Source organism: Pyrenophora tritici-repentis, chromosome 1, assembly GCF_003171515.1.
Source record: "Pyrenophora tritici-repentis strain M4 chromosome 1, whole genome shotgun sequence".
Taxonomy (NCBI): Eukaryota; Fungi; Ascomycota; class Dothideomycetes; order Pleosporales; family Pleosporaceae; genus Pyrenophora; species Pyrenophora tritici-repentis.
In genome coordinates this window covers 9,066,166-9,093,098 of record NC_089390.1, presented here as the reverse complement: position 1 = coordinate 9,093,098, position 26,933 = coordinate 9,066,166, and the positions used below count along the sequence as shown (strand labels likewise).

Here is a 26,933-nt window from a genome sequence, read left to right as displayed (position 1 = left end):
AGCTTCCACACCGCCTCTTTCCCGCGCATTATATGATGAATACCCAATAATCTGTCAATCCCCTGACCCACCAAAAGGTGGCCGTGGAGAACTAATATTGTATTCACACTCTGACCTCTTCTCACCTCCACACCTTCACCGCATCTTGTCTTCGAGGCATAAAGCTAACCCGCTTTCCGCTTCAGATCATATCATGGCGTCAGCGCCAGTACCAAAACCCGTCAAGGAACCTTTTCCCATCTCCCTCGTCGCAGGACATTACCTCCTCTTCGATGTGGACGTCATTGCGCACTGCCGTCGCACGCACAACATCTGCGGGCTTCTGGTCGGCACGATCCCGAACCTCAGTCAACAGAACGTTTTTCTGGGCGTACCGCTTGAACTTATGCCGGAAGAAGCTAGGGTTCTCGTCGATAAGGGCGCTGCGTATATCGTGGATGATGCGCAGGTTCATCAGAAGAGCTTTGCGGAGATGAGCAGAGAGGAGAGGCTGCAGTACATGCAGGAGATGGACAGAAGAGGAGAGGAGGTGACGGAGGAGCAAATCAAGTTGGCGGAGATGAGGAAGGAGAGAGCGTTGAGGGAGAAGGGGCTGAAGACAGAAAGTAGCATTGCTGCGAGCACAACTTCAGAAGAGACATTGCACATGCATGACTCTAGTCTCGCAAGTTCCGGTCTTGGATTCATCATGAAGGGTTCGAGCTTCTCAGACTGGGCGCCGGTACAGACAGCCACTGTCGATGCCAGCCCAGTGCGCTCTGAGAGTACGGGCTTCGACCTGGGATCCATCATGAAGGGTTCGAGCTTTTCAGAACCTTGGGTGCAGATCAAGCCACCGAAGATTGACTCCTCTGCTGATGAGGTTTCACTCTTCGAGTCGGCACCAGCATCGTCTCCTCCCGAACCCTCTACCAAACAGTCCGCCAAGGACGCGCCGAAAGGCGTCGCTGCACAAAAGCACTTTGTCACTCCTACAACCTCATACCCACCGCTGCCCACACCTGCCAAGGACCCAGCCGTTCCACCTCCAGCTGTACCGGACAGCTACCCTCTGTTCCGCTACTTGCACTCCAAGGGCTACTATCACATGCCGGGCCTTCGCTTCGGCTGCCACTACAATGTCTACCCTGGCGACCCCCTTCGGTATCACAGTCACTTTGCTGCGACAGGTTTGGGCTGGGACCAAAAATTCGACTTGCTCGATGTCGTGGGTGGGGGCCGTCTGGGTACAGGAACCAAGAAGGCATACATGATCGGTGGTGAAGACCCCGAGATTGTTGATGACGAGCAGGAGTCTGTGAGGGCGTTTTCCATTGAGTGGGCGGCCATTTGAGTACTGCGAGTATATACTATGAATTTACGATACAATGCCAAATAGAAAAAATAACATTTCATGCAAAGTACCTGCTCGTGTGTCGATAGTTGTGACCACACATTTGTTAGCTGGATTTAATCATGTCTTATCCAGCAGTTTGGTTTGTGTTCCTGCAGCAATGGTGTGCCAATAGGACGGGCCTTGATTAACCCCGCTACTCGACCCCACGCAAGCTGCCAAAAGTTCGTGTCCAGACACGACGGCCTTGCGCAACGTCGACAACAACATTATGGTGTTCTTACAATATGCGGAGCAGCTGCCGGGTGGTGCGTAATCTCGCTGTCTCGTCAAGATTGCATTGCTGATGTTTGCGCAGAGTTGCTTCTCATATGGCGCGAGCACCGACTCGAAATACTGCTCTCCGCCCTAATAGTGGCGACAATCGCGCGCCTTGTAATATATTCGCGCGACCGGAGAAGGGAGAAGTTATCGCAATCACCCGTTCCCTTGTCGCCTGTTGAGAAACAGACTGTGGAACTCAAGCCCGAATGGCTTCCCGAATACACTACGACGCTGAGCCCGCCACTTCCCAATGTCGACAACCACGCGGAAGACGACACGGCCGCGGTGCGTGTAGTTTCCAAAGCAAAGAAGGGTCCCAAGACAGTCAAGGGTAGGAAGACACAGAAGAAGAACACAGCGCCAATTTCGACATTCGACCACAAAGTACATAAGATTCAGCCTTTGGTCTTCTTCCAGTCACTTTCGGGCACTACCGAGCGCTATGCTGCGCAGTTCGCCAAAACTCTCACAGAATGGACCGCCGGTTGCGACCAGTCAGCTTCATTTCTAGAACCGCAAATCCACGATATCTCGTACATTGAACACGACGACTTCTTCATTAGCCCACCGAAAGCCGACGCAAACGTCAAATACTTCTACATCATCCTCGTACCGACGTACAACATCGATACTGTTTTGGACATCTTCATTGAAGGTCTGCAAGAAACACACAATGATTTTCGCATTGACACGGCGCCGTTAAGTGGATTGCTTGGGTACTCTGTGTTTGGCTTTGGAGACAAGGAAGGATGGCCGACAGAAGAAGAGGGTTTTTGCAGTCAAGCGAGGGAAGTGGACAAGTGGATGGCAAGACTGACAGGTAGAAAGAGAGCGTACCCACTGGGAATGGCTGATGTTAAGACTGAGGCCGAAGAACGGTTACAAGAATGGAGGATAGGCGTTCAGGAAGCGCTTGTTGAGATTGCTGAAGGACGCGGTCTAGGTGAAGGAGTTCCGGGTAGTGGCGATCCAGCTGAGAGCGACGAAGAAGACGTGGAAGATCTGGACGATGGAACTGGGCAAAGCACAAGAGTTGATGATGTCGAGGACTTGGGTTCCGTGGTAAACTCATCATCAGCGCCAATCCCCGTCGACTTTACAACGTACAAGAAGTCAGCACCCAAGTCCAAACAAGTCCAGGCTCCAAAGGAAATGGTCCCGACTACTTCTCCTACTCACGCTGCTCTGACAAAGCAAGGCTACAGTATCATCGGTTCTCACTCTGGTGTCAAGATTTGCCGATGGACCAAATCCGCCCTCCGAGGCCGAGGTTCTTGCTACAAATACTCTTTCTACGGCATCGCCTCACATCTATGCATGGAAGCCACCCCATCCCTTTCATGCTCCAACAAATGCGTATTCTGCTGGCGTCACGGCACAAATCCAGTCGGCACAACATGGCGGTGGGTAACAGACGCGCCCGACCTAATCTTCGACGGCATAACAGCCGCACACTACAAGAAGATCAAAATGATGAAAGGCGTCCCCGGCGTACGAGCCGAACGCTTCAGCGAAGCAATGCGCATCCGGCACTGCGCCTTGAGTCTAGTGGGCGAACCAATATTCTACCCTCACATCAACGACCTCCTCTCCATCATGCACAGTCACCGCATCTCCACCTTCCTCGTCTGCAACGCCCAACACCCCGCTCAACTCGCCTCGCTCGTTCCTGTAACACAACTCTACGTCTCCATCGACGCCTCCAACAAAGATAGTCTCCGCAAGATTGATCGACCCCTTCATCGAGATTTCTGGGAGCGCTTCTGTGCCTGCCTTGATATCTTGAGAAACCGCCGCTTTGAACAACGCACCGTGTTTCGCCTTACGCTTGTAAAGGGGTTTAACATGGCAGAGGAGGTACGTGGCTACGCAGACCTCGTCGAGCGCGCCCTCCCAGGCTTCGTAGAAGTAAAAGGCGTAACGTACTGCGGCACATCCGCCGCCGGCTCCGCAGGCCTAACAATGCAAAACGTGCCCTTCTACGAAGAAGTCGCCGCCTTTGTCACCGAATTAGAAAAGGAATTAAACGCCCGTGGTCTACAATACGGTATTGGGGCTGAACACGCACATTCTTGCTGCGTGTTGCTGGCGGATAAGACGAGGTTCCAGAAAAATGGCAAGTGGGCGACGCGTATTGACTTCGAAAGGTTCTTTGATTTGTGGGAGGGGAAAATGGAGGGGACGAGGGTGGAGGGGGGCAAAGTGGTAGGGTGGAGGCCGGAGGATTATGTGGGGGATGAGACGCCTGAGTGGGCGCTTTGGGGGAATGGCGGATTTGATCCTAGGGATGCGAGGGTTTATAGGAAGGGGAAGGGTCCGAAGACTGAGGAGGGGAAGATTGAGAGGGAGCTAGAGGGGGAGAGCAAGGTTCAGAAAGCGAAGGCTTTGGAGTTTTGATAGGGTGCGTGGATATAAAATGATTGAAAAAAAAAGAAAAACATTTTCATGTGCAAATAGTTCTGATCTTCATTGTTCCATGTAAGCACTCACTACGTGTAAGATTTTGTATACGGCACTCGTCGCCTCTTCAGCGGCCTGGCTGCTAGCTGTTATGTGCTTCCTTCTCACAGATGCCTCTTCCTATCCCGAGAGGTACAATCAAAGCCGGAAATCCAGACGTCCAGTATAGATCCCTGGCATCTTCAGATAAACCCCAATAGCCTCCAAGTCTTCATGCTTCATGTAGTCTGTCTGGCCTCCTCCTCAAGCCCCTACTTCTTCTTGCCTGCCGCCTCCGTAGCAGTCAACTCCCGTATAAACACCTTGGTAACACCATCCGGCACATCATCCACGCCATCCTCAAAGCCAGGACTAACACCCACAGCGACGTATTTGCCATCACTCGAAAAGTCAATCGTCTGCACGCTCGCGGGAAACTTCTGATACTGCCGTATCCTCCTCTTGGCAACCGCGTCCCAAAGCGCCACGATACCGTCGCCACCGCCCGTAGCAAAGGTGCCGTGGACGGGGTGGTAGGCGAGTGCGTGAACGGGGTATACGATGTCCTGGCCATCGATTGTCTGTCTGTGGCATTTGAAAGCGTATTTGCGGGACTGCGACTCGTCGGATGGATCGAACCATTCTACAGCTACGCGGCCTTCAATGCTGGAGCTGGAGTAGCCGGCGTCGTTGGGCATGCAGGAGACGGCGCGCGTCATGTATTTCATTGAGCTTTCGCGCTGTTGCCAGGGCTCCACTGCAACTTCCTCGCCACCACCGGTCTTTGCAGCTGCGGCTAGCTTCTCCAGCTCGTAGATGTTGACGGCTCTGCTGGCCATGGCTACGACGAGTTTGGTGGCCGAGGCCGACAGCGAAAACGGTTTCGAGGGCAGACGCACAGCGGAGAAGTCACCCGGTTGCGAGAGGTCGTGCAGGTGTAGTGTAGAGTCCCAGGACGACGAGATGAGTAGGTTGTGTGGCGCGGAGTAGAGTATGTTGCGTACGCCTTGTTCGTGCGTCGACATGATGGTTTGAGCGCCTGTCTCGAGATCGATTCGGCGGACTTCCCAGTCTAGACCACAGGAGAAGGCTTCGTTGTCTTCGCGGCCGAAACAGACGTCTAGGACCGGGGCGCGGTGCTCGAACTTTTGGAGCAGCTTGCCGCCTGGTTCGGCGTGCGTGTCGTAGAGGTATACATGGCGGTCCCAGGATGACACGAGTAATCTTGTGGGGTTGGTAGCGGAGTATTTGACGGCGGATATAGGCTCGGTCGGGTTTTGCGCAAGCTCAAATTGGCCTGCGTTGTTAACCTTCTGTTTGGGTGTAGATTGAAGGCATGTGAGAGTAGCTCTACTGCTGCGCGCGCATACCAGCGCAATCGCTATCCTCGAAAAGAAAGACAGAGAAGCATAACAGAAGGAGATTACGAGCTAAGACATGAGTAACTTACTAGACATGCTGGCGATATAGATCCGTACTTCGAACCTGTCGGAAGCTGAAAGTAACGAGGTGAAGCTCCGCAAGATCGGGGGTCCGCAACTAAACAAATAAGATGATGCACGCTAAGACCCCTCGAAAAGTTCCCCAGGAACCACACCACCACTAAACTCCCTTGCTCCAACTTTGCGCCTTTGAACTTCATTTCACAACCACAACACAAAGATGCCGTTCGCGCAGTTGGTTATAGGCCCGCCGGGCTCGGGAAAGTCGACGTACTGCGATGGCATGCAGCAATTCATGACTGCTATTGAGCGCAAATGCTCCGTTGTTAACCTCGACCCCGCGAACGATCATACGTCGTATCAGCCAGCCGTGGATGTGCGCGACTTGGTTACTATTGATGAGATTATGGAACAAGAGAGTTTAGGACCGAATGGCGGAGTGTTGTTTGCGCTCGAAGAACTGGAGCATAACTTTGAGTGGCTGGAAGAAGGCTTGAAAGAACTTGGAGGTTAGTATAAGTTGTTGTAGTGAAACCACTGAGAAGATATGTCTAACATATTATTGCAGATGATTATATACTCTTTGACTGTCCTGGCCAAGTCGAACTCTTCACACATCATGGGTCGTTGCGGAACATCTTCTTCCGCCTTCATAAACTGGGGTATCGAGTATTCGGACACCACCCAGGGCTTGCAACTTGACGCTAACATTCTCGCAGCTCGTCGTCGTACACTTGACTGACTCTATGATACTATCTCGACCGTCGCTATACGTCTCATCGCTACTACTCGCCCTACGCAGCATGCTACAAATGGACCTCCCTCACCTCAACGTCCTCACCAAGATCGATAACCTGCGCAACTACCCCGACCTACCTTTCAACCTCGACTTCTACACCGAAGTCCAAGACCTACACTACCTCCTACCACACTTGAATCGCGAACAAGCATCCGGCATCCCAGGCCCCACAACAGCTCGCACAAACGAAACAGCAGACGAAGATGACGACGAAGAACCAACTTCAAAATTCTCAGCGCTAAACAAAGCAATCGTCGAACTCGTCGAGGACTTTGCACTCGTAGGCTTTGAGACCCTAGCAGTCGAGGACAAGAAAAGCATGATGACACTCCTCCGAGCCGTAGATCGCGCCGGCGGCTTTGCAGTAGGCGGCATAGAAGGCGCAAACGACACTGTCTGGCAGATGGCCATGCGCGAAAATGCGGCCACCATGGATGCGCGCGACGTGCAAGAGCGGTGGCTGGACCGGCGGGACGAGCTGGATGAGGAGGAGAGGAAGGCGTGGGAAGAAGAGACAAAGGATATGCGTGATCCTCCTGCTCAGAAAACTGTGAGAGTGCCACCACCGGCTGCTTCTGGAGAAAAGGCTGCGTCGAAACAACAGCATCCGGCAGAGAGCAACCCGAAAGAAGATAGCGATGATGATATGGGGGATTTGGAGGAGATGAGGAGGTTTATGGAAGAGAAGAAGGATTTGGGGATTAATATTGTTAGGAAGAAAGAATAGGGGTAGCCTGGGTTTCTGGAAGAGAGCGCTTAGCTTATGATGAAGGCGCAGGTATAGATTAAGTGAATAGCCAGTGGATACCTGGGGAAGGGGACTCTATCGCGCAGTGGAAGAAGCTGAATCTAGGACCAAATTACGACGATTTCTTTAATTCTTAATCGTAGCTATCTCATACTCCGGGGACGAGTGGATGAAATTGGAGTCTTTTTTACTGCATCAAGTGTATTAGTATTCTTCAAAGTAGGGCAAATGAACCTAACGCTATATACGTGCCCAAGGCGAATGATATATCTCATGCGTAAACCGGGACACGCTCCTCTTCCGCGTCTTCAGTCTCTTCATCAAGCGGCTGTTGGAAAGACATCCTCGCCATACGCTGCGATGCCTCCTCCACTTGCTCCTCAGCCCCATCCTCCCTCGCTGCAGCCTCAGCTTCCTTCTTTCTCGCCTCCTCAGCCTCCTTCTCGTTCTTTCTCGCCTGCTCAGCATCCCTCTGCCTGCGTTTCTTCTCTGCAGCCTCTAGCTCCGCCAGTCTCTTCCTCGTCCTCTCTGCTTCCTCCTTCTCTCTCGCCTCGCGATCTGCCCTCTCCAACGCCTCAAACTCATCGTCAATCTCCTCCTCATCCAGCACCTGACCACCGCTCTCATTAATAATATTGCTTATCTCCTCCGTCGTAGCCATCTGCTCGTTGACCGCATCAACAACACCCTGGACGCCCTCCGCGCCCCCAACTTTCTCGTTCAAGCCTTTGAGTGCCGCAGCGCCCGCGCGCATCGCTTCTACGATCTCCACCTGGTCTGCTGCATGTTGGAGATCGTTGTAGACTTGCTCGAGCTGCAGGGCGACATCTGAGCGCTGTGCGAGGGCTTGCTCGGCGAGTTTCTTGGAGCGGAGGGCGGCTTTTGCGCGGACTATTTGTTTAGCAGCGACGGCTTCGCGGGCGGCGGCTGAGGCTTCTGAGATCTTTTTCATCAGCGGAGGGAGCTGCGCGTGGATGTTTGCGACGGTATCGCGGAGGTTTGCGATAGCGGCGTCTTCTTGTGTAACGGGGAGAGGTTCGGCTTCATGTTCTGGTTTGAACTTTATGGTTTGCGCGGTATACGATATAGCGTGTTTATCTCGAGCGAGGAAGACGAGGAGGACGTCTAGGTCGTCTGTTGTGAGGGGTGCGGACGGGTTGAGCGTGGTGGCGAAGCGGTTTAGGAAGTCGGTTCGGGAGAGGACTCGGTCGGCGGTGGAGGTATGGTCTTTCATCTTTTTGAGGATTTCATCGGCGGCTACCTCGACGTTTTTTACTATTACAAAGTTTCCGGCTTCTAGTTTACGCGGGGATTGCGGTTGCCCTATGACGCCGACTTGTCGTAGGCTCCATTGGAGTACCTGCCATGGCGAGGGTATCCAAGATGACTTATATATGCTCTCTTTTGACGTGAGAAAGTCTTTCATGGGTAGCATTTCCTTCTTCTTCACTGCTTCGTGGAATACGGCAGGAAGACATACTGGTTGCCCGTATTGCGGATGTTGGAGTGCTTGCGCAAGCTCGTTGGCGGCTCGGATGTTCAGTAGATCGTGTGTGGTGCCCTTCTTAGGGACGACACCTGCTCGTGCAGCATCACTGAGTGCTTTTGTCCACGCGGCGATGTTGGCATGGTAACCCTCTGGGTTTATATCGAGTTGTTGTCTAAAGTCAGCATAGAGAGATGCAAGGCGCTGTTGACTACAACAGTTAGTCAAGACTGGGGAAGGGGTGAAGTTGCACGGGGGCAAGGGCTAGACCAACTTCCTAAAGGCGTCTTCATGTTGTAATACAAATTCCAGCAGCTCGCTCATGCTGCGCTCGGGAGCAGGTCTCCACTGCTGCGGCGTCTGCTTGTTTGATTTGGGTCGGAAGAGCGCACGCTTCCGCTTATGACGCCCGAGCGTGGGGTCGTCGCTAAAGATGGAGACGTGGGGGCCGCGGCTGCTGCTGTGGTCGAAAGACGACTTGCGTTTGAGCATGTGCGCGGTTGAGCGGTATTCAAACGGGGAATCGATAAGGGTCTAGTGCAGCCTGGGTCCGCTAAGTATGTTTACTACTTGATTGCTGTAGTCTAGACTAGACTATCGACTACCATCCTGTGCGCGTGCGCATGCAGGCTGAGCCTATTCACTGTGACGCGACGCGATGTTTCAGATGGGAGACCCCGCGGAAACCCCTGTACTTGACCTGATTGACTGCTTTCTTACATCCCTGGTATAGTGATATTGGTTTGTGATCTTGCTACCAATCATTCATTTCACTTACATCTACTCATAAGAGAGTCCAATTGTTATGTGAATGACGTATAAGCCATGTGTCCAGATGATGTACCAGTTGCAATTGTGATAACGATACAGCTCAGAAGGCGCACTCCAATCCAAAACATACAGTCTTGTAATTTCTCTCACTTGCGAATAGAGTTTAGCCCTGCGTGGACCCCGAAAACAGCGCGCAGGCGACCATATACACCGGTGTCTGACTCCCAAGTTGCGCTCGAGCGGTCGGGCGGACATGAACGCTAGCTTCCCGCCGCCCGCCACGTGCCAAGAAACCACCGCAACAAACGCCGACCTCAAACCGTCGTCGACGCCATCGTCACAATCCACCCTCCACCCACCTCCGTCCCCGCCCTCTTGCCGGGAAAACAACAACAAACCCCTCAAAACCATCGTCCCGTGAAAATCTCGGGAGTCCGAATATCCCGATCCAATGCAGTCTCTCCGCGCCGCCGCCGGCAGCGCCTCGCGCACCGTCACCCGCACAGCAGCTCCTCAGCAATCGACGGCTGTCGCTGCTCGCCGCACCTTTTCAAGCTCACAAGTAAAGCGCGTGCAGTACGACCCACCCACCGGCTGGCTGTTTGGCGTCAAGCCCGGCGAGCAGTATGAGAAGGAGGGGTGGGAAGGAGCTATGTTCTGGGGATTCGGAGGTGCATGTGCATTTGGCGTTATAGCGTATGCTTTCAAGCCTGATACTAGGTATGTGAAATGAATTGGGGATAGAGGGTGATGACGAGTGATGGATGGGGTATGAGTGAGATGATAAGAAACCATGACTAACGAGATGAATAGCATCCAGACCTGGGCTCTAGAAGAGGCAAGGCGAAGACTCGAAGCCGAGGGTATCCTGCAGGACCCGGATACCGTTAAGAAGGAGTAAAACCGATGGTTACCGACATGGGAAAGAAAGACGCCAGACAACAGGAAGATGGATGCGAAACAAGACCGGCCATAGACGAGTGCTGGTAGAAATTCATCGTGGAAAGTGTACATATGCTAGCAGGGTCGAAGATTTGGTGGGGGTTCCTTCATTATGTTTTGTGTGCCGCATGGGATCTGCGGAGACTACTACGGGCTCTATAGACTTTTGCGAGGTGACTGATGGGTTGATTTTATTGTGTTTTATTTGTGTTGTTGTGAATGAGCGAGTGAGCCTGTGCAAGTGATGTGTCACGTCATGTAGTGTAAACTGGAGTAAAAAACGGAGTTAATGAGGCATGCTGGAAGAAAGATGGGATCACTCCCAGTCTCTGTGGACCGTGCGCTGAGAGCTCTGTGTATAAAGTCTCGCCTTTGACAGCTTCCTTTCTTTCCTCCTTATCCCACTTTTCCTTCTTCTTTATATCAAAATCCGAAAAATGCACAAAGTTGAAAGCTGGAGACCGGCACTTTCAAAATGCTATGACTCCCCGCCATGTCTGGGGAGTTTGGCCGGGTTACAAAACTACTGCTTTGCTGTCGAATGTCTGGGCATTCCTGGTTCTTTCCTTTCCTCCTTATTTTACTTTCTCCCCATCTTGCATATTGTTGGGAATCGAACCTGCGGTAGATAAGGCAGCTGGTTGCTGCATGCACGAGCTTGGATTACACGGCTGACTAAGCCGTGTGGTCCGAGCTCTAGCTGCTGCCTTACTGCCGACCTCCCTCCACCTCCATAGAACAACAAGAACAATCACAATCATTTCAACTCGTTGCAACGAAGGTGATTCCGATACCTTAGCCGTATCAACACTGATCAGTGGTTGCTACACCACAGATCGGCTAGATATCTGACAAGGAGACCCATCAGCTCTTTTGCTGTGTAGTCTTGGCCAAGAAGCGACTCCTCCTACCTCACAGTAGCAAGGAGTGCGAAGTACAGCACCGCCCGCAGAGACTACCTATCAAGGTAGCGCTTTCGCCGACAGTTCTGAAGGAGATCTTGAACGAAAAGATCTGCGTCAACCACGCACAAAAACAACTGACAACGCCTGCAACTAACAGCAAACAATCGACTGACTTCAGCACCATGGCACCATACAAGAGCGTCAAGTACCGATCGTGGTACTCCGAGATGCACAAGAGTGAGTATGTCAACGCGGAACTCGACCCGACCGACACAGTCATAAACACCGACAAACTGAACACTGTCGTCCTCGATTGGGTCGTCCAAGTTGAAGACGATGGACAGTTCGACCTCTTCATCCTCCAGGAGTTCCAAAAGTCCTTCGAGGATTGGACTCAAGATATCATAAGTGCGGTCGACGTGCGGCTCCGGAAAGCAGTCAAGGAATTGCTCCGACACCGAGGGATTTACATCCAGATCAACAGTCGTGACACAGTAATAACGCAACTGTACAACCTCCTCCATCTCTCGTCGTGCCCGATATGGCCTGACGACGAGCTTGAGCTTATGCGACTCGTCGACGGTTTCAAGTGTCGACAGCTCACAAACAGCAACTACAGTTACCCTAACCCTCCGCAGCCACCAACAGGATACCCACAAGCACAGTACTCACCGTCGCCAGCTCAACTCAACGTGACAGCACTCACAAACCTCGCGAAGCTGTACAATAACAACGATAAGTTCAGTGGTGACAAGTATGACGTGCTCAGTCACAAACTGGTCATCTTTCGAGAGCTTTGCGCCAAAGTCGGCATTCAACCTGGCCAAACTGACCGCTACAAGCTAGCCATCTCCACTATGCTTACTGGCAAAGCGTCAACTTACTACTACCAATCTATCGCTCCACTTGACCTTGGATACGAAGACATCATCGCGAAACTGGGCGCCTACTTCCACACTACCGAGAACTACCAGTTGTTCTTGAACGAATGGCGCACCATTATGCTAAAGGACGTCATCGCAAGTAATCCTGACAAGACAATTGCGCAATGCCTTGACTTGCTCATCGACAAGCTCCACAAGCTGTACCAAGCGATGGCTCAGCAGAATGGACTCAGCGAGTCAAGCCTCACCGGACAACTTGTGTCAGCATGCCAGGGTGTCGAAGCCTGCAGCGCAGTCCTGATCCGACCTGCGTCGACCTTTGAAGCAGTCGCTTCAGAGCTCCGCAACGCCGTCGGTAACTGGCAACGCTGTCACCCGCATGCTCGAACGCAGTTCAACTATGACAATGAACAGACAGACGATGACATCTTCTACACAAACCGACGATACAACCGAAACGACGAACCTCGCGACAGACCCCGAGGCTATGGCACCGGTCGCTTCAACCGCGGACCGACGCTGTCACGACCGCGATACCCTCCCCGCCGCTCGCACGATAAAAAGTGCTATGTGTGCGGCAAACAAGGATGCTGGTCAACGCGACATTCACACGAGGAGCGCAATGAGTCGCACCAACGCTTCAAGACTTATGTCCAAAACCACGATCTCGATGACGACTACGACGTGTTCCTCGCCGGATTCGAAGGCATCGAGCTTCATGACGAGGCAGAGGACGACGACGGCAACCGCGTTGATGACCTCGATGCGTACTTCCAACATGAACAATTCAACACCGCTGCTTGCGGAACCATCGACGGGCAAGCGCTCACCATCAACCTCAACGACGCCGCGGCGACCCACGCGATCACTGGGATCGACCCATACGCGTCGGAGACTGCAAAGGAGGCACCCCACATGTTCACCTTCGATCACCGATATGGTGCTCACTGTTTCCAAGGCATCATGCCCGACACCGGCGCGGCCGGAGTCTCCACTGCAGGAAAGACCCAGGTCATGGCACTGCAACGCCTCCAGCCATCGGCCACGATCAATGAGTCCACGGCAGGTCGCCACCGAATTCGATTTGGAGATAACCCAGAGTGTCTCTCACTTGGCGAGGTGAAGGTCAAAACCCCGCTCGGCGTTATACTTTTTGCGGTGATGCCGACCAACACGCCTTTCTTGCTGTGCCTTGCAGACATGGACCGCCACGGGATCTACCTCAACAATGTTGACAACGTGCTTGTACACGAGTCACGGGAGTACCCCATTGTGCGCAAATGGGGACACCCATGGCTCCTGCTCGACGACCAAGAGACCGCGACGCACTACCTCACCGAGGTAGAGCTTGCGCAACTCCATCGGCGCTTTGGTCATCCAGCTGCGGGACGACTCTACAAGGTCCTCGCGAGAGCAGGTTATGACGAAGTCGATGCGGCGACCATCGAAAAGATCAACAAGTTCTGTCACCAATGTCAGATTACTGGCAAGGCGCCAGGACGATTTCGGTTTACCCTCCGCGACGATATCAACTTCAACTATCGACTTATCGTCGACGTGATGTACATTAATCAGAGGCCAGTACTTCATGCTATTGACGAAGCAACTGCCTTCCAAGCAGCGCGCTTTCTCACCGACATGAAAGCAAGCACAACATGGGACACACTCCGCGCCATGTGGATCGATATGTACGTTGGTCCGCCTGATGTCATAGCCACCGACGCTGGCAAGAACTTTGCGAGCGAGGAGTTTGTCAACAATGCAAAGACAATGGCCATCGAGGTTGACGAGGTGCCTGTCGAGGCGCATAACTCCATCGGCAAGGTGGAGCGGTACCATGCGGCCATCCGCCGTGCCTTCGAAGTCATCTCCGCCGACATAGACAGCGACACGTCATCTGAACACCTCCTCCAGATGGCTGTGAAAGCCGTCAACGACACTGCTGGTCCAGATGGCCTTGTGCCTACTCTCCTCGTCTTTGGCACCTACCCCCGCCTATCCAAGACATCGCCGCCATCACCATCCATCAGCGCGCGCGCGAAAGCGATAAAGAACGCGATGGCGGAGGTCCGCAAGATCAAAGCAAAACGCCAGGTGAACGACGCACTTGCGACACGCAACGGACCGAACGTCATTGAAACGCTTCAGCTCCCGATCCAGAGCAGCGTAAAGGTTTGGCGCGAGAACCGCGGTTGGACTGGTCCCCATACCCTCATCGCCATGAACGACGACCTAACCGCCGCGATTGTCGACGTCGACGGCAGGCAGGCGACATTTCGAGTCACATCGGTGCAGCCATACCACCGCAACAACTCCACCGTTATCCCGCGCGACGACGACGACAACGACAATTGCGGGGATGCGGACGATGACGAGTTTATCCCAGAGACAGAAGTTCCACCTCCACGAAAGCGCGGTCGCCCCAAAGGCTCCAAAAACAAGCCAAAACCAGCTCCCATCGAGACCAACGACGTCAACCTCACGCAACGCGAGGAGGACGACTTAGTGCTGTCCAGGAAGCTGCGTGCCACTGGCAAGATCACAACCCTAGGCGAACCATTCGAACTATCCACCAAGGCAGAGATTGACGCGCTGATCACTCGCGGAGTGTTCCGCTTCGAGGAGTATGACCCTCAGCGCCATGGTGGCATCCGCGTCTTTAAGTCACGGATTGTCAACGAGGTCAAAGGCAAAACTACCACTAAGCCGTACGAGAAATCGCGCCTCGTTGTTCAGGGTTATGCCGATGATGGAAAACGGATTGTGCTCACACAAAGCCCGACGATCCAGCGCGCCAGTCAGCGCATTATTATCGCGCTTGCACCCTCACTGCTTCAAATGGGCATGACGCTATGGCTTCGAGATATCACGCAGGCGTACACGCAAGCCGATGACCATCTCCAGCGCACGATCATCGCGGATCTTCCCACGCAACTCCGCAATGTCTACCCCAAAGGCACCATCATGGTGGTCGTGAAGCCGCTGTACGGCATCGCCGAGGCAGGAGCGTACTGGTGGTCAACCTACTTCAAACACCATACCACGACACTCGGGATGGAAACATCAACCTATGACCCGTGCCTCTTAATCACCAAGCCAACGGCGTTAGGCTTTGGTATTGTCGGCATGCAAACTGATGACACGCTCGGTCTGTCCGATGACGTGTTTGCCAATAAGGAGAGCAAGGAGCTGCGCTTCAGCGCCAAAGAGAAGCAGTTTCTTACTACTAACAACCCTATCGACTTTAACGGGTGCGTCGTTAGTCTCACAACAGACGGCGTGATCACACTACGCCAAAAGAAACAAGGTGAGAAACTGGAGATCGCAACTGACAAGAAGACGTACATTCAACAACGCGCACGTGGCGCTTACATCGCGACAATCTGTCAACCCGAAGCAAGCTTCGACCTCGCCGCTGCTGCGCAAGCGAGTGAGCCTACAAAAGAAGAAATATCCAAGTTAAACAAACGCATCGAATGGCAAAAGAAGAACCTCTGCCATGGGTTGACCTACGTACCTCTGGACATACGCAACCTCAAGCTGTTTACCCTAGTCGACGCGTCCTTTGCCAACAACAAGGATATGAGCTCCCAGATGGGATTCGTCATCGTACTCGGCAATGAAGTCACCTCAAGCGACACAAACTTCGGGATACGTGGCAACATCGTCCACTGGTCCTCAGTCAAATGCAAGCGGATCACCAGGAGCGTCCTCGCCTCCGAGATCTACGCGATGGCGCACGGCGTAGATATCGCAGTCGCGATCGGCGGCACCATTGATATGGTCATGGAACGACTCAACTTACCTAAGGTCCCCATCGTGGTATGCACCGACTCGCGATCGCTATACGATTGCCTTGTCAAGCTCGGCACCACCAAGGAGAAACGCCTTATGATTGACATCATGGCAATGCGCGAAGCCTACGAGCGCAGCGAACTCATGGATATCAGATGGATCGACGGTCGCGACAACCCAGCAGACTCTATGACAAAGGCAGGTTGCAACGCCGCGATAGAGAACCTCATCAACTCTAACGAGCTCAACCTCCGAGTGCAAGGGTGGGTCAACCGTGATCGCAACACCAAGCCCACGACCGAGAGCACCGAGCTCAGCAACCTTGAAGGCACCAAGTAGTCAACGGGCACGTGTGCGCGATAACGAAGGACACAAGAGGAGGACATAAGGGCATACAGGAAGGCGTATAGCGCTAGCCGAGATAGGCAACTAGCTACATTTCGGCAGCAGGATATTATTACAGATTTGGAGGATTTGGGGACGGATCTGATCTCCCGGCACAAAAAGAAAAGATAGTCAGTGTTGGGAATCGAACCTGCGGTAGATAAGGCAGCTGGTTGCTGCATGCACGAGCTTGGATTACACGGCTGACTAAGCCGTGTGGTCCGAGCTCTAGCTGCTGCCTTACTGCCGACCTCCCTCCACCTCCATAGAACAACAAGAACAATCACAATCATTTCAACTCGTTGCAACGAAGGTGATTCCGATACCTTAGCCGTATCAACACATATCTAAAATAAAAATATCAGCACATAGTCCGCATGCCCAGCTGGTGGACACGGCTCCAAAAATGCATAAATTGTACATGGATGTGGGGAGAAGTTGGGACTTTTGAAACTACAGTCCACCTATTGAATGTCTGGGGTTTTAATGCCTGCTGGAGGAGGGACTAAACTTGAAAATTTCCGAATGTGTATGCTCTTTAGAAATTGGGCAACCGAAAGCATTATGTCTCTTGGGCGGAATAAAAAAGCTTGACTACTCGTCATATGTGGCTTTCCGGGGTATAAAATACCATCCCGAGTTCGCATGGCGTCGCTGCGTGGAGTTCAGAATCTCAATGCATAATAACATGTTATCTTTGCCATACCAAAATAAACATCATAGGCGCTCATGGAGCCGTCCTGTGGGTTACAAAAGAAACTTACTTCCCAGATCTTCTCTTTCTCGTAAAGGGTACCAGAGATGATGATGTGAAGTTTTCCCAAAGTCTAACAAAGACTCCAGAGAAAATCCTGAATTTTCGTTGCTGAAAAGCAGGTAGATATGCCGAAAATGCCGAAAATACTTCTTGCTCACTCATGGGTGGTGCCGGTGGTCCGAGCGGGGCGTCAGGAGGGGTATAAATTTGGTTCTTGGGGTGTACGACACCTTCCTATCACTACACTTTTTTCTTCTTGAAACTAAAAGCCACTGCAAGAGGCGCACTGTGTGTGCAGAGAGAAGATCTTTCCAAAAAGAAGACTGCAAGGGCAGATGTGTGGGAAGAGAAGTGGTCTAAAACTAGAGAGCTTTGAGGCTATGTTTGAGGGACTTGACAGTCTTGCAAAAATCAGCTCTGGAATGGTGCCATGAGAGAGGTCTTGTTGAAGTCAGTACTTAAATTCTGGGGTTTAAAATAAATTAAAATAGCCCTTATGGGGAGGGCTTGGGTTCCGGATTCAAAAACTACGATTGAAAAAAACAAATTCCAAAGTCGTTATGTCTAGGAGAAGAAGTTTTTGAAAAGCGAAGATGCATAGTGTCGGATCACAGATATCAACGACATCTCAGCCACGCGATCGGCCGCACTAATCTCGGCCACGCGAGCAGGCGCACTGATACCAGTCACGCGGACAGGCGCACTGATCGCGGCGTCCGAGCAGCGCTCAGACCAGACCTCCTATATCTAGCTCTTCCATAGTTCCCCTTCACAAGAGAATGAATTAGAACCACCGAACAGAATGCATTCCTAGTTATCGTTATTTCCTTTCAGCACTAGTGCTACAGCCCTACCAACACATAGCTTCGTATTCGTTGAAACTGGTGAGTTTCTACATTTTTCAAAGGTTTCCAAAAACATACCTACACATCACACATGTGTGATTCCGAAAATTCTCCTGCAGTTTCCAAAAATAATAAGCGCAAGCGTGGATGTAAGGTGCATACCATTTTTTTCTTATATCAAAAAAAGGCAGACAGCCGTTGCATGTGTGCGAGAACGTTCCTGAGACGACAATCTAGAGAAACATTCTATGTGGCTCTGTGGTCTGAGCGCTACTGTAGAGGCTTGGGCCTTGGGTTATACAAAGCCACAGTCTTGCACTTGAACTCTTTACTTCACTACTGTTCCAAGGGTTGTTTTAAAATTTTAAAACGATGTACCACTATACCCATGAGCGGGGAAGAAATTGGGGGATTAAAATACTGTTTTGATGTGGAAAAAAATCAAGAAAGACATCGGCGATGCTGGAAGTTCACGGCATATGGGCGGAAGCTCCATGTGATTGTGGAATAAATCATAGAAAAACTCGATACATGGAGCATGTGTGGGGAAAATTCTTAAAAACAAAAACTCTTCGTTTGATGTTCCGGGTATCAGGGTCGGAAGTATAAGAAATATTGGTTTTGTTGGAAGGTCTATAGCACTAGTGCTGAAAGGAAATAACGATAACTAGGAATGCATTCTGTTCGGTGATGGTGATTTATTTATTACGAACACAGCTGCTACGAAGGTATACCTAAGCTCTGCGCAAGGTGGGCCGAAGTCGGGCCGAAGTGTCCAGCAGCCGACGTCTCTACCGATACTCACGATCCGACAGATCGAATCTTAAACTTACGCTAAGCCGATCCACCAAAAGCTCCCGCCGTCCGATGTGCATAGGCCCTACTGTGGGCATATAAAATATGGGAGTGTACCCTCCTCTTCTTCATTACATCTGTATTTCAAGGTTGTGTGAATCAAACCAGGTTTCGCAAAATATGCATGTGTGGGAATTGGGTGGATCGGGCGTGTACTTCAGCCTCTCGCCAACCCTTCTTATGGATCGTGATATCATGTATACGTCTGATCAGTCATTTCTGTGAGAATACGTATTTTGAATGGATATGAATGTGGACTCTCATTACGGAAAAAGCCGTGTGAGGTGGTTTGGGGCTGAGGAATGAGGCTTTTTGAGTAGGAAGCGGAGCCAACAGCAGTTTTGGAATTATGTATCCTTGACATTTTGTTTTCTTGACCTAGCTGAGATGTACAGCCTTAGATGAGATTTACCCATTCTTCATAGGAGTGCACCGGTGCGGACCCGCTAATTAAAATTAAGATGTTTAAGCCCAGCAGCTGTACCATGATTTTGGTGGTTGAGGAAAGATGCCTGCGAACATGAATAAGATCCACACAGATTTCTCCATTCCCGCATACTAGCTTGGCTGAGGAAGCATATGCTATTAATTATAAGAACTGTTACTATTTACCACTCAGGGCACTCAACGAAAATACCAAGTTCGCCGACCGGACCTATTTCCACGACTTCCCTTAAGATGTGCTGGCCTATTCTCTTCTATTTCACCTATTGCGGCTGCGAAGATGGATACGTGGCATTCGACTCCGGATATCCTACGCATGAAATCTGGCAGAAAATCTTTCAAAACAACAATGATACGTATGTCCCACATCACTGTGTCGATGGGAAGAGCTATCCGCTTCATACAATGGCCTATACGCAAAATTATTGTCTACGCCACGAGCATGTCTACCCCGCAGAGCGGCCATGCTTTCGAGATTTTCGGGGTACGATGAAGTATCATGTTAAATTCATGAGAGGGGAATATCCTGATAAGCCATCTTCGAAATTTTGGTACAAAGATAGGGGAAATAACGGGGGAAGCGAAAGCCAAAAGAGTGCGGGAAAAGATTTTCAGCGCATGAAAGAGCTAGAACGATCGGCTGATGAGAGGAAAGAGGAATCGGAAAATGTACGAAATCAACACGAGTTGAGGGTTCCTCACAGCAATGCTCGAGGAAGGAGTCAATCAGCGCCTGGATCGATTAGATTTCAGTCTGTCGCACTTCAAGTAACGATCAAATCACCGACCTCCGAGCCAGATTTGGCCGTACAACCGTTTGTAAAGCCGCCAAGCATGGCAGCACGTACTGTCCCACAAGATCCTGGATCTGCTCCTCCGAATTTATCTACAGCCCTGAGTTATTCACCAGTCCAAATAGAACATCCCACTGGCAACGGTCAAGGCATGCCGAATATCGTATCTGGAGCTACTCCAACAGATCAGCCGGGCAATACGTTCGCTACTTCACCGTACCAGCAAACCCAGGCTGTGAGTAACCTAAGACCAAACACGACCTTCTTTATACCACAGCAGCAATATATGACTATGCCTGTAAGTTTTGTAATGTTATTACATCAGCCTTGACCATCGGGGCCTGTAAAAGATGGCATCTAATCTGTCCGCATTAGCATTCTTATTATATGTACCCTTCAGATCCATACACAACAGCACCAGCTTCGTATTTGATGGCACCAGCTCCGTACGCAACAGCACCAGCTCCGTACGCAACAGCGCCAGCTCCGTACGCAACGGCACCAGCTCTGTATACAATGTCATCAGCTATGCATGCAACAGTATCAGCTCCGCATATAACGGCACCGGACCCAAACACAGGCTTCTCTCCTACACCGAAGCGACGACGAAGAAGAAGGCGGAGGAGAGCACCCAAAGCTCAAGAAGCGGTTGAGGCCGAGGGGCAGGACGGTGAAGAGCTACGGGAGGACACGCCAGTGCAGCAGAGCCAAGACATCGAGTATATCTCCCAGCTGGATGGATTGTCCAGCCAAATACATGACGCTCAGCTGCCAAGTGCATGACTGCAGGATTATCTACAGTGATAGTTCGATATTCCTTGGCCGGGCTGTGTGTGTCGAAGGACATTGCAGTGCATGGTAGTAGATAGAAAGTAAAGATCTTGCACATCTTACTGGAGTCTCATAGATATGAAAATTCGAGATGCAATCACAGTGTGGGGGTTACACACTTGCGTAGAAGCGTTGTTCCAAATGAAAGTCTTGATTAGTTCAGTTTCTCCATTATGTTGAGCGTATCGGTAGGGTGAAGTCAGATAGGGACAAAGTGAGCCTGCGCCAAGTCATGCCTTCAATTATGCAGTTTCAACAGGTATTGGAAAGATAAGTGGAACTTGTAGCCGGGACAAGACGTGCGAAGGCTGGGAAAGTTGAGCCAAGGACAGAAGTTATGCCATTCCTATTATAGTCTAGCGCATGGCCCCTCCCTGTCTCGCACCTGCTCAGACAGCAACACGTCGCGACATTCATCTCCAACTGATTCTTTTCGCATACTCTTGTCACTGTACACAGTATAACTCGCTGGACGCATGGAGTCCTTCTAGGTGCTCTTTTCCCGGTTCTGCCCGGCAGTAATTGCTGAGAAGTACCTGGCCGACAAGATGCCGGCTGCTGGCTGTCTCGCATGTGGATTCTCGCACTTCTCGCACTCTGACATCGTAATCGGTGTGAGCATGGGAGCCACTGATAGCAGGATGCAAGGCGACACCCACCTACCAGACTAATCTTGCGGACGGTCACGCTGGTATTGCGGCTCAATGCTATGCTGAATACCCGGTAGCAGTATATTAATGGCCATCTGATTCGTCCGTTCCTGAGCAATTACCGCCCACCTGAGCGTGTATTGCAGTAGCTTCTTGATCGTCAGCGTACGGTGTGGATTTCACATTTAGTGCCCGGAAAACTATATTGCCCCTATATGGCCGATTAGGCTGAACTGGCTGCTGGGTGCGCAACGAACAACCTCAACGTTCAGCAATTCCATTCATTATCCCATATCTCGGGAAGCCTAAAAGGGCAAACCTCACAGTATGTTCCCTGCAAATAATTCCGTTTGTTAAGAACGAATTTATCTTGTTCGAGGGCGACATCACACGAACCCGATCAACAGTCAAGTTGGTCTTGGCGAACCTTCAATCTATTTGTTACGGAAGCCCAACCGAGGATTCGGGTCGATGCTACCTTGGAAGACTTATGTTATGGCAATTAAGCTTCAAGGATCGCATGACTACAATCCAAGGAGTCTCGTCCCGTTTGTCCCGGAAGCTTCATCTTGCCTGCTAGGTCTCACATTTCTGCGGGGACTTGTACCTGAACTGTATTGTCGGAGATCACTTGACGTAAATCTCTCAATACCTCTCATCTACTTGGCACCATACGATGAGATTCAGACGGTGTGAAACCAGACTGCTCTTTCATGTACGTATACACCTTCTTTGGGAATATCACTGGCCATTTTAAGGTCCAGGCCACTCGAATAAGCATGCTACCAAGTGCCGGATCCACTGTTCAAGCAATGCTTCGTTGTACCGCTCGAAGCGCCGCAAGCTAATCAGGGATCTTAGTTCTCGGCGGAACATTTTTCCCAGAAAGAGATCGTGAGCCTCATGACCTCTACTATTGCTTCATTCGGACCGGAGGATCCTTCTAGAAAATTATCTCGTGTTCTTCCTGGAACTTGACAGGACCAATATATCACTACCAGGTTTTGAAACCACCGGGGCCTGTGGAGCTGCAGCGGAAGATCTCGCATAGTAGTCAAGGGCGATCTTACCAGATCTTTGCTCTATATGTCAACCGTAACAGAGAAGGCAATATACAATGATATGTATATGGCCCTGTGAAAGGACGCATGATACAACAACGAAGCTTCACGCCAAGATAAGAGTTGGAACAACGAATGCTGATCCACAACTTTGCCTTATTGGATATGAAATTCCCCAGTCGTGACCGGATACAACAGGAAGCTAAGAGCTTGCTGCCAATCACGTTGAACTATCATAGTACATGGTATTGAAGGGCTCCACATATCCACATATTGTCCGTCCATCGCCTCGTACACTACCTCGTTGAGGCAAAGATCCCAGACGCTGTGGCGCACAGATCTACGTTAACCCCAGACTACCCCACGAAAGAGGTACGACAGGGTGTACTTCATCTATTATTCATTACTCTGGTACTTCTAGCTGCCTTCTATGCTCCCGATGTTCCGAGTCTCAGATCACATTGGTGACAACAGCCGTTAGAGAAAACTAGCCTGCAGACGTGGTGCACCTTGCAATTAACAGCGGCCATATGGGTACGTCCGTGATGTACTGTGGAGAACGCCTGACGGAGGTAAGAATTGTGTATAAGAAGGGACTCCTCGAGCCAGTATGTTCAACATCTCACAGCACACTCTCACTCAACAGCCACCATGTACAGGACACTCGCCCTCACTTCACTCTCGCTCTTCGGAGCCGTTCGCGCTCAGCAGGTTGGCACGGGGACGACGGAGGTCCACCCAAAGATGAACTGGCAGACTTGCACTGGTAAAGGTGGCAACAGCTGCACAACCAAGGCCGGTTCTATCGTGCTCGATTCCAACTGGCGATGGGCCCACAACGTTGGCGGATACACCAACTGCTACGATGGCAACAAGTGGAACGACAGCTACTGCCCAGACGGCGACACCTGTACCAAGAACTGTGCTATCGATGGTGCTGACTACACTGGTACGTTCCAAAGCCTTATCACGACGACATACAATTTTCTAACATGATTAGGTACCTACGGTATCAACGCCGGCGGCAACTCGCTGAGCTTGAGGTTGGTCACCAAGGGACAGTACTCTAGCAGCATTGGCTCGCGTACCTACCTTATGGAGAGCGACACCAAGTACCAGATGTTCAACCTCATCGGCAACGAATTCACCTTTGACGTCGACGTCTCCAAGCTGCCTTGCGGTCTCAACGGTGCTCTCTACTTCGTCGAGATGGCCGCTGACGGTGGTCTCGGCAAGGGCAACAACAAGGCTGGTGCCAAGTACGGAACCGGATACTGCGACTCCCAGTGCCCACACGACATCAAGTTCGTCAACGGCAAGGCCAACGTCGAGGGCTGGGTCTCCAACCCCGAGGACCCCAACGCTGGCTCAGGTACCATGGGTGCTTGCTGCCCTGAGATGGATATCTGGGAGGCCAACTCCATCTCCACCGCATACACCCCCCACCCCTGCAAGGGCACGGGTATCCAGGTGTGCACTGACTCCACCACTTGCGGAGATGGCGACAACCGCTACAAAGGTATCTGCGACAAGGACGGTTGCGATTTCAACAGCTACCGCATGGGCGTCAAGGACTTCTACGGTCCTGGAAAGACTCTCGACACCAACAAGAAGATGACCGTCGTCACCCAATTCGTTGGCTCCGGCTCCAGCCTCTCAGAGATCAAGCGTTTCTACGTCCAGAACGGCAAGGTCTTTGCCAACAGCCAGTCCAAGGTCTCTGGCGTCAGCGGCAACTCCATCACCGAGGCCTTCTGCACTGCCCAAAAGAAGACGTTTGGCGACACAAACTCTTTCGCCACTCTTGGCGGCCTCAACGGCATGGGCGCCTCGCTTGCTCGCGGCCATGTCCTCGTCATGTCCCTCTGGGATGACCATGCGGTCAACATGCTCTGGCTCGACTCTGTCGCCTACCCCGCCGATGCCGACCCATCCAAGCCCGGTGTTGCCCGTGGTACCTGCGCCACCACCTCTGGCAAGCCCGAGGAAGTCGAGGCCAACCACCCCGATGCCACTGTTGTCTTCTCCAACATCAAGTTCGGACCTATTGGCTCCACGTTCGCTCAGCCCTCATCTTAAGCGTGTCGCTGACTCGTCTGGGGCGTTTCCAAACAAAGCTTGGCTGGTAACTAAAAACTTTGTCAGATTGTTGGATCTAGAATCGCGGTCTGTCGCTGGTCCTATCCTTTCGCTTTGATTCGTTACTGTATATACTTGGTGGTGGAATAGAAGATGGATGTGTGCATATAGAAAATGAAGATCTTTATTCATTCACATGGGAGTTTCCAAACTCAGTGAAGTGATAATGTACATGGTGATCTGTGGTATGATCAAGACTCGTCTGCTAGAGCTTTGACTCGCTTCTTGTACTCCTCCAAGCTTTCCTCGCTGGCCTTGGCATCATTCTCCAGCTCGTTGACTTGCTTCGTCAGTACTGGGTTCTCATTTGCGAGCAAACTGGCACGTGCAGTCAATTCCTCGTTGTACTCTTTTAGGTCAGACTTCTCTTTGCGCAGCAGTTCGATTTCCTCATCCATCGCCTTTTGATCCTGAAGAGCTTATTTTCCTTGTTCAATCTGGGCTGTTTGTTCAGTGATATGTGCTTTGAAGTCGGCAACATCTGTTTGTAACTTCTTGTACGTGTCGATGAAGACGGCCAAGTCGTCGATGTTCTGTGAAGTGATTGGTTATGAGTATGTGGACATAGCATATATAGTATTGGGGGCTGTAATTACCGGGATGAGGCTGTCTTGGCTTATGGGATCTTGCTGTGGACTGTCTTCCCGTTTTACTCCCCTCTTGCGAGGCATCTTCTTGTCTGGTTGTCGCTTGTTGGCTGCCCTTGTCCTCATGGGTGACATCTTGAGACACTGATCACTTGTTATGTCCTACAGACAGATGTAGGTAGTCTAAGCAACGGGTTAAGTTAGAAAACGAGGTGAGTCAGACGACGAGGTAGGCCCGACAATGAGGCAGTTCAGATGATGAGCAGGTCGGACAATGATGCAGGCCTGACGATGAGGTAGCTCGGAAAACAAGGTAGGTCAGGCTACGACGTAGGTTAGGCAACAAGGTAGGCTATGCAAACAAATTGGCCGGGGGCTAGTAAACCGCCAAGACCAAGCGAATGGCGAGCACTGAGAATTTCACGGTGACTCCGGCAATAGAGGAAGAAAAGAGAATCATTTTTAATTAGATTCCAAGGTTCCCGTGTACATAGTGCCATTGAGCCATGACTGGCGTTCTTCGCCTAGAGCCTTGACACGATTTTTGTAGTTCTCGAAACGCTGTGCTACCATCTTGGCCTCTCCCTCCCAAAAATGAGCAAAATGAGAGACTCTTTTGCATTCATTGGACCAAGCAAGATCTCGTTGTACCAACTTCTTGTTGCAATCTATCACATCCTCCAGTTTCTTCTTCAACTCGTCGTGCTCCTTCTGTTTACTCCTAGCGAGCTCAGTAGCAGCTTGTGATTCCACCTCTGTATCTGCAATCTGAGCTTCTAGGTAGGTGCAGTGACGCTGTAGCTCGTCGTAGTCGGAATCGTTGGTCTGTTGAATGGGGTTACCACCGGCCTTTATCTGCGCAATTTGGGACTGTAGTTCCGCATTGTCGTAATGTAGCTTTGCAGTCTTGGCCACTTCCAGCTCGTAGTCGGATTTGACCTTTTTGTAGTTTTGGACAAAGGCAGGGAAGTCGTAGATGTCCTACATAGAATCTGTCAGTAGATGCATGATGAATTGAATACTCAGTTTCGAAGAAATCTACTTACCGGAATGTCGTCATCCTCGCTTACAATAAGTGATAGCTCACTAGAATCTCGCTCGACTTTGATCTTCTTCGCCGTCACTGAGCTCTCACTGGGCTCTTACTCGGCAACCCTTTTCTTGGTCGTCTCGCGCTTGCTTGGTGGATCGGGTGAAATATCAATGGGAGAGCTTCCTGGGCGTACTGATCGCCTGCGCGGCACTGCCTCTTTTGATGGCATCTTGGAGGTGGGCGTGAGCGAGAGATCTGAATGTCGCGGAAGATGGTCTGTTCGGGAGACTGACGAGAAAGTAGAAGTGTTTATCAGTGAAGAGACTTAAACACGCGCTAGCAAATAGGCAAACGCCCAGCTTGGCGGTGATGTTTGGATAAGTGAAGGTGAGTGACACCACAACCGTATCGATACCGCACTGCGCACTATCCGCTACCCCACCTTTACCTACCAGGATGTGCAACAAACTTGAAACTATGGGGTCTCCCGAGTGTAGTCGAAAGGCCTGGCGAAATTGGAATGAGCACTTACCAAGACGACCTTGGGAGCCATTGGCTTACCTACATCTTCACACATCCTACCCACCCACGATCCCAGACCTCCCACCCCCATTCCCACTAACACATCCCCCTCACCCCAACTATCTTACCTAACGAAATAACCCACTCACCCCATAACTCCTTC

At 51.3% G+C, this 26,933-nt stretch overlaps 12 protein-coding genes across 12 annotated transcripts; 7 read left to right on the top strand and 5 right to left on the bottom strand.

Moving 5' to 3' along the window:
• Positions 1-193: 193 nt before the first annotated feature.
• Positions 194-1,333, top strand: PtrM4_035250 (SEN2, tRNA splicing endonuclease; the record flags this gene model as incomplete). The annotated part of the gene is made up of 1 exon (XM_001939341.2): positions 194-1,333. The coding sequence occupies one exon, from the start codon at positions 194-196 to the stop codon at positions 1,331-1,333; it is 1,140 nt and encodes a 379-aa protein (XP_001939376.2).
• A 271-nt stretch (positions 1,334-1,604) lies between these two features.
• PtrM4_035240 (Wyosine-form multi-domain protein) lies at positions 1,605-4,010 on the top strand (the record flags this gene model as incomplete). Its single annotated transcript, XM_066104106.1, has 3 exons — positions 1,605-1,641; positions 1,692-3,704; positions 4,003-4,010. The coding sequence occupies 3 exons, from the start codon at positions 1,605-1,607 to the stop codon at positions 4,008-4,010; spliced, it is 2,058 nt and encodes a 685-aa protein (XP_065966308.1).
• Positions 4,011-4,368: 358 nt separating this feature from the next.
• PtrM4_035230 (WD40 repeat protein) lies at positions 4,369-5,553 on the bottom strand (the record flags this gene model as incomplete). Its single annotated transcript, XM_001939339.2, has 2 exons — positions 4,369-5,393; positions 5,547-5,553. 2 exons carry the CDS (start codon positions 5,551-5,553, stop codon positions 4,369-4,371), a joined length of 1,032 nt encoding a protein of 343 aa, XP_001939374.1.
• A 205-nt stretch (positions 5,554-5,758) lies between these two features.
• Positions 5,759-6,240, top strand: PtrM4_035220 (ATP binding family protein; the record flags this gene model as incomplete). Its single annotated transcript, XM_066104105.1, has 2 exons — positions 5,759-6,047; positions 6,107-6,240. 2 exons carry the CDS (start codon positions 5,759-5,761, stop codon positions 6,238-6,240), a joined length of 423 nt encoding a protein of 140 aa, XP_065966307.1.
• A 44-nt stretch (positions 6,241-6,284) lies between these two features.
• Positions 6,285-7,064, top strand: PtrM4_035210 (ATP-binding domain 1 family member B; the record flags this gene model as incomplete). Its single annotated transcript, XM_001939338.2, has 1 exon — positions 6,285-7,064. The coding sequence occupies one exon, from the start codon at positions 6,285-6,287 to the stop codon at positions 7,062-7,064; it is 780 nt and encodes a 259-aa protein (XP_001939373.2).
• Positions 7,065-7,356: 292 nt separating this feature from the next.
• PtrM4_035200 (SNF7 family protein) lies at positions 7,357-9,063 on the bottom strand (the record flags this gene model as incomplete). The annotated part of the gene is made up of 2 exons (XM_066104104.1): positions 7,357-8,782; positions 8,846-9,063. The coding sequence occupies 2 exons, from the start codon at positions 9,061-9,063 to the stop codon at positions 7,357-7,359; spliced, it is 1,644 nt and encodes a 547-aa protein (XP_065966306.1).
• Positions 9,064-9,793: 730 nt separating this feature from the next.
• PtrM4_035190 (NADH:ubiquinone oxidoreductase 11.6kD subunit) lies at positions 9,794-10,243 on the top strand (the record flags this gene model as incomplete). The annotated part of the gene is made up of 2 exons (XM_001939336.1): positions 9,794-10,062; positions 10,156-10,243. 2 exons carry the CDS (start codon positions 9,794-9,796, stop codon positions 10,241-10,243), a joined length of 357 nt encoding a protein of 118 aa, XP_001939371.1.
• Positions 10,244-11,371: 1,128 nt separating this feature from the next.
• Positions 11,372-16,207, top strand: PtrM4_035180 (uncharacterized protein; the record flags this gene model as incomplete). Its single annotated transcript, XM_066104103.1, has 2 exons — positions 11,372-14,392; positions 14,462-16,207. 2 exons carry the CDS (start codon positions 11,372-11,374, stop codon positions 16,205-16,207), a joined length of 4,767 nt encoding a protein of 1,588 aa, XP_065966305.1.
• Positions 16,208-23,140: 6,933 nt separating this feature from the next.
• Positions 23,141-24,568, top strand: PtrM4_035170 (Glyco-hydro-7 multi-domain protein; the record flags this gene model as incomplete). Its single annotated transcript, XM_001939334.2, has 2 exons — positions 23,141-23,438; positions 23,490-24,568. 2 exons carry the CDS (start codon positions 23,141-23,143, stop codon positions 24,566-24,568), a joined length of 1,377 nt encoding a protein of 458 aa, XP_001939369.1.
• Positions 24,569-24,819: 251 nt separating this feature from the next.
• Positions 24,820-25,026, bottom strand: PtrM4_035160 (uncharacterized protein; the record flags this gene model as incomplete). Its single annotated transcript, XM_066104102.1, has 2 exons — positions 24,820-24,908; positions 24,948-25,026. 2 exons carry the CDS (start codon positions 25,024-25,026, stop codon positions 24,820-24,822), a joined length of 168 nt encoding a protein of 55 aa, XP_065966304.1.
• A 21-nt stretch (positions 25,027-25,047) lies between these two features.
• On the bottom strand, positions 25,048-25,350 carry PtrM4_035150 (uncharacterized protein; the record flags this gene model as incomplete). Its single annotated transcript, XM_001939333.2, has 2 exons — positions 25,048-25,161; positions 25,225-25,350. The coding sequence occupies 2 exons, from the start codon at positions 25,348-25,350 to the stop codon at positions 25,048-25,050; spliced, it is 240 nt and encodes a 79-aa protein (XP_001939368.2).
• A 327-nt stretch (positions 25,351-25,677) lies between these two features.
• Positions 25,678-26,477, bottom strand: PtrM4_035140 (uncharacterized protein; the record flags this gene model as incomplete). The annotated part of the gene is made up of 3 exons (XM_001939332.1): positions 25,678-26,196; positions 26,262-26,301; positions 26,362-26,477. 3 exons carry the CDS (start codon positions 26,475-26,477, stop codon positions 25,678-25,680), a joined length of 675 nt encoding a protein of 224 aa, XP_001939367.1.
• Between the last annotated feature and the right edge of the window lie 456 nt (positions 26,478-26,933).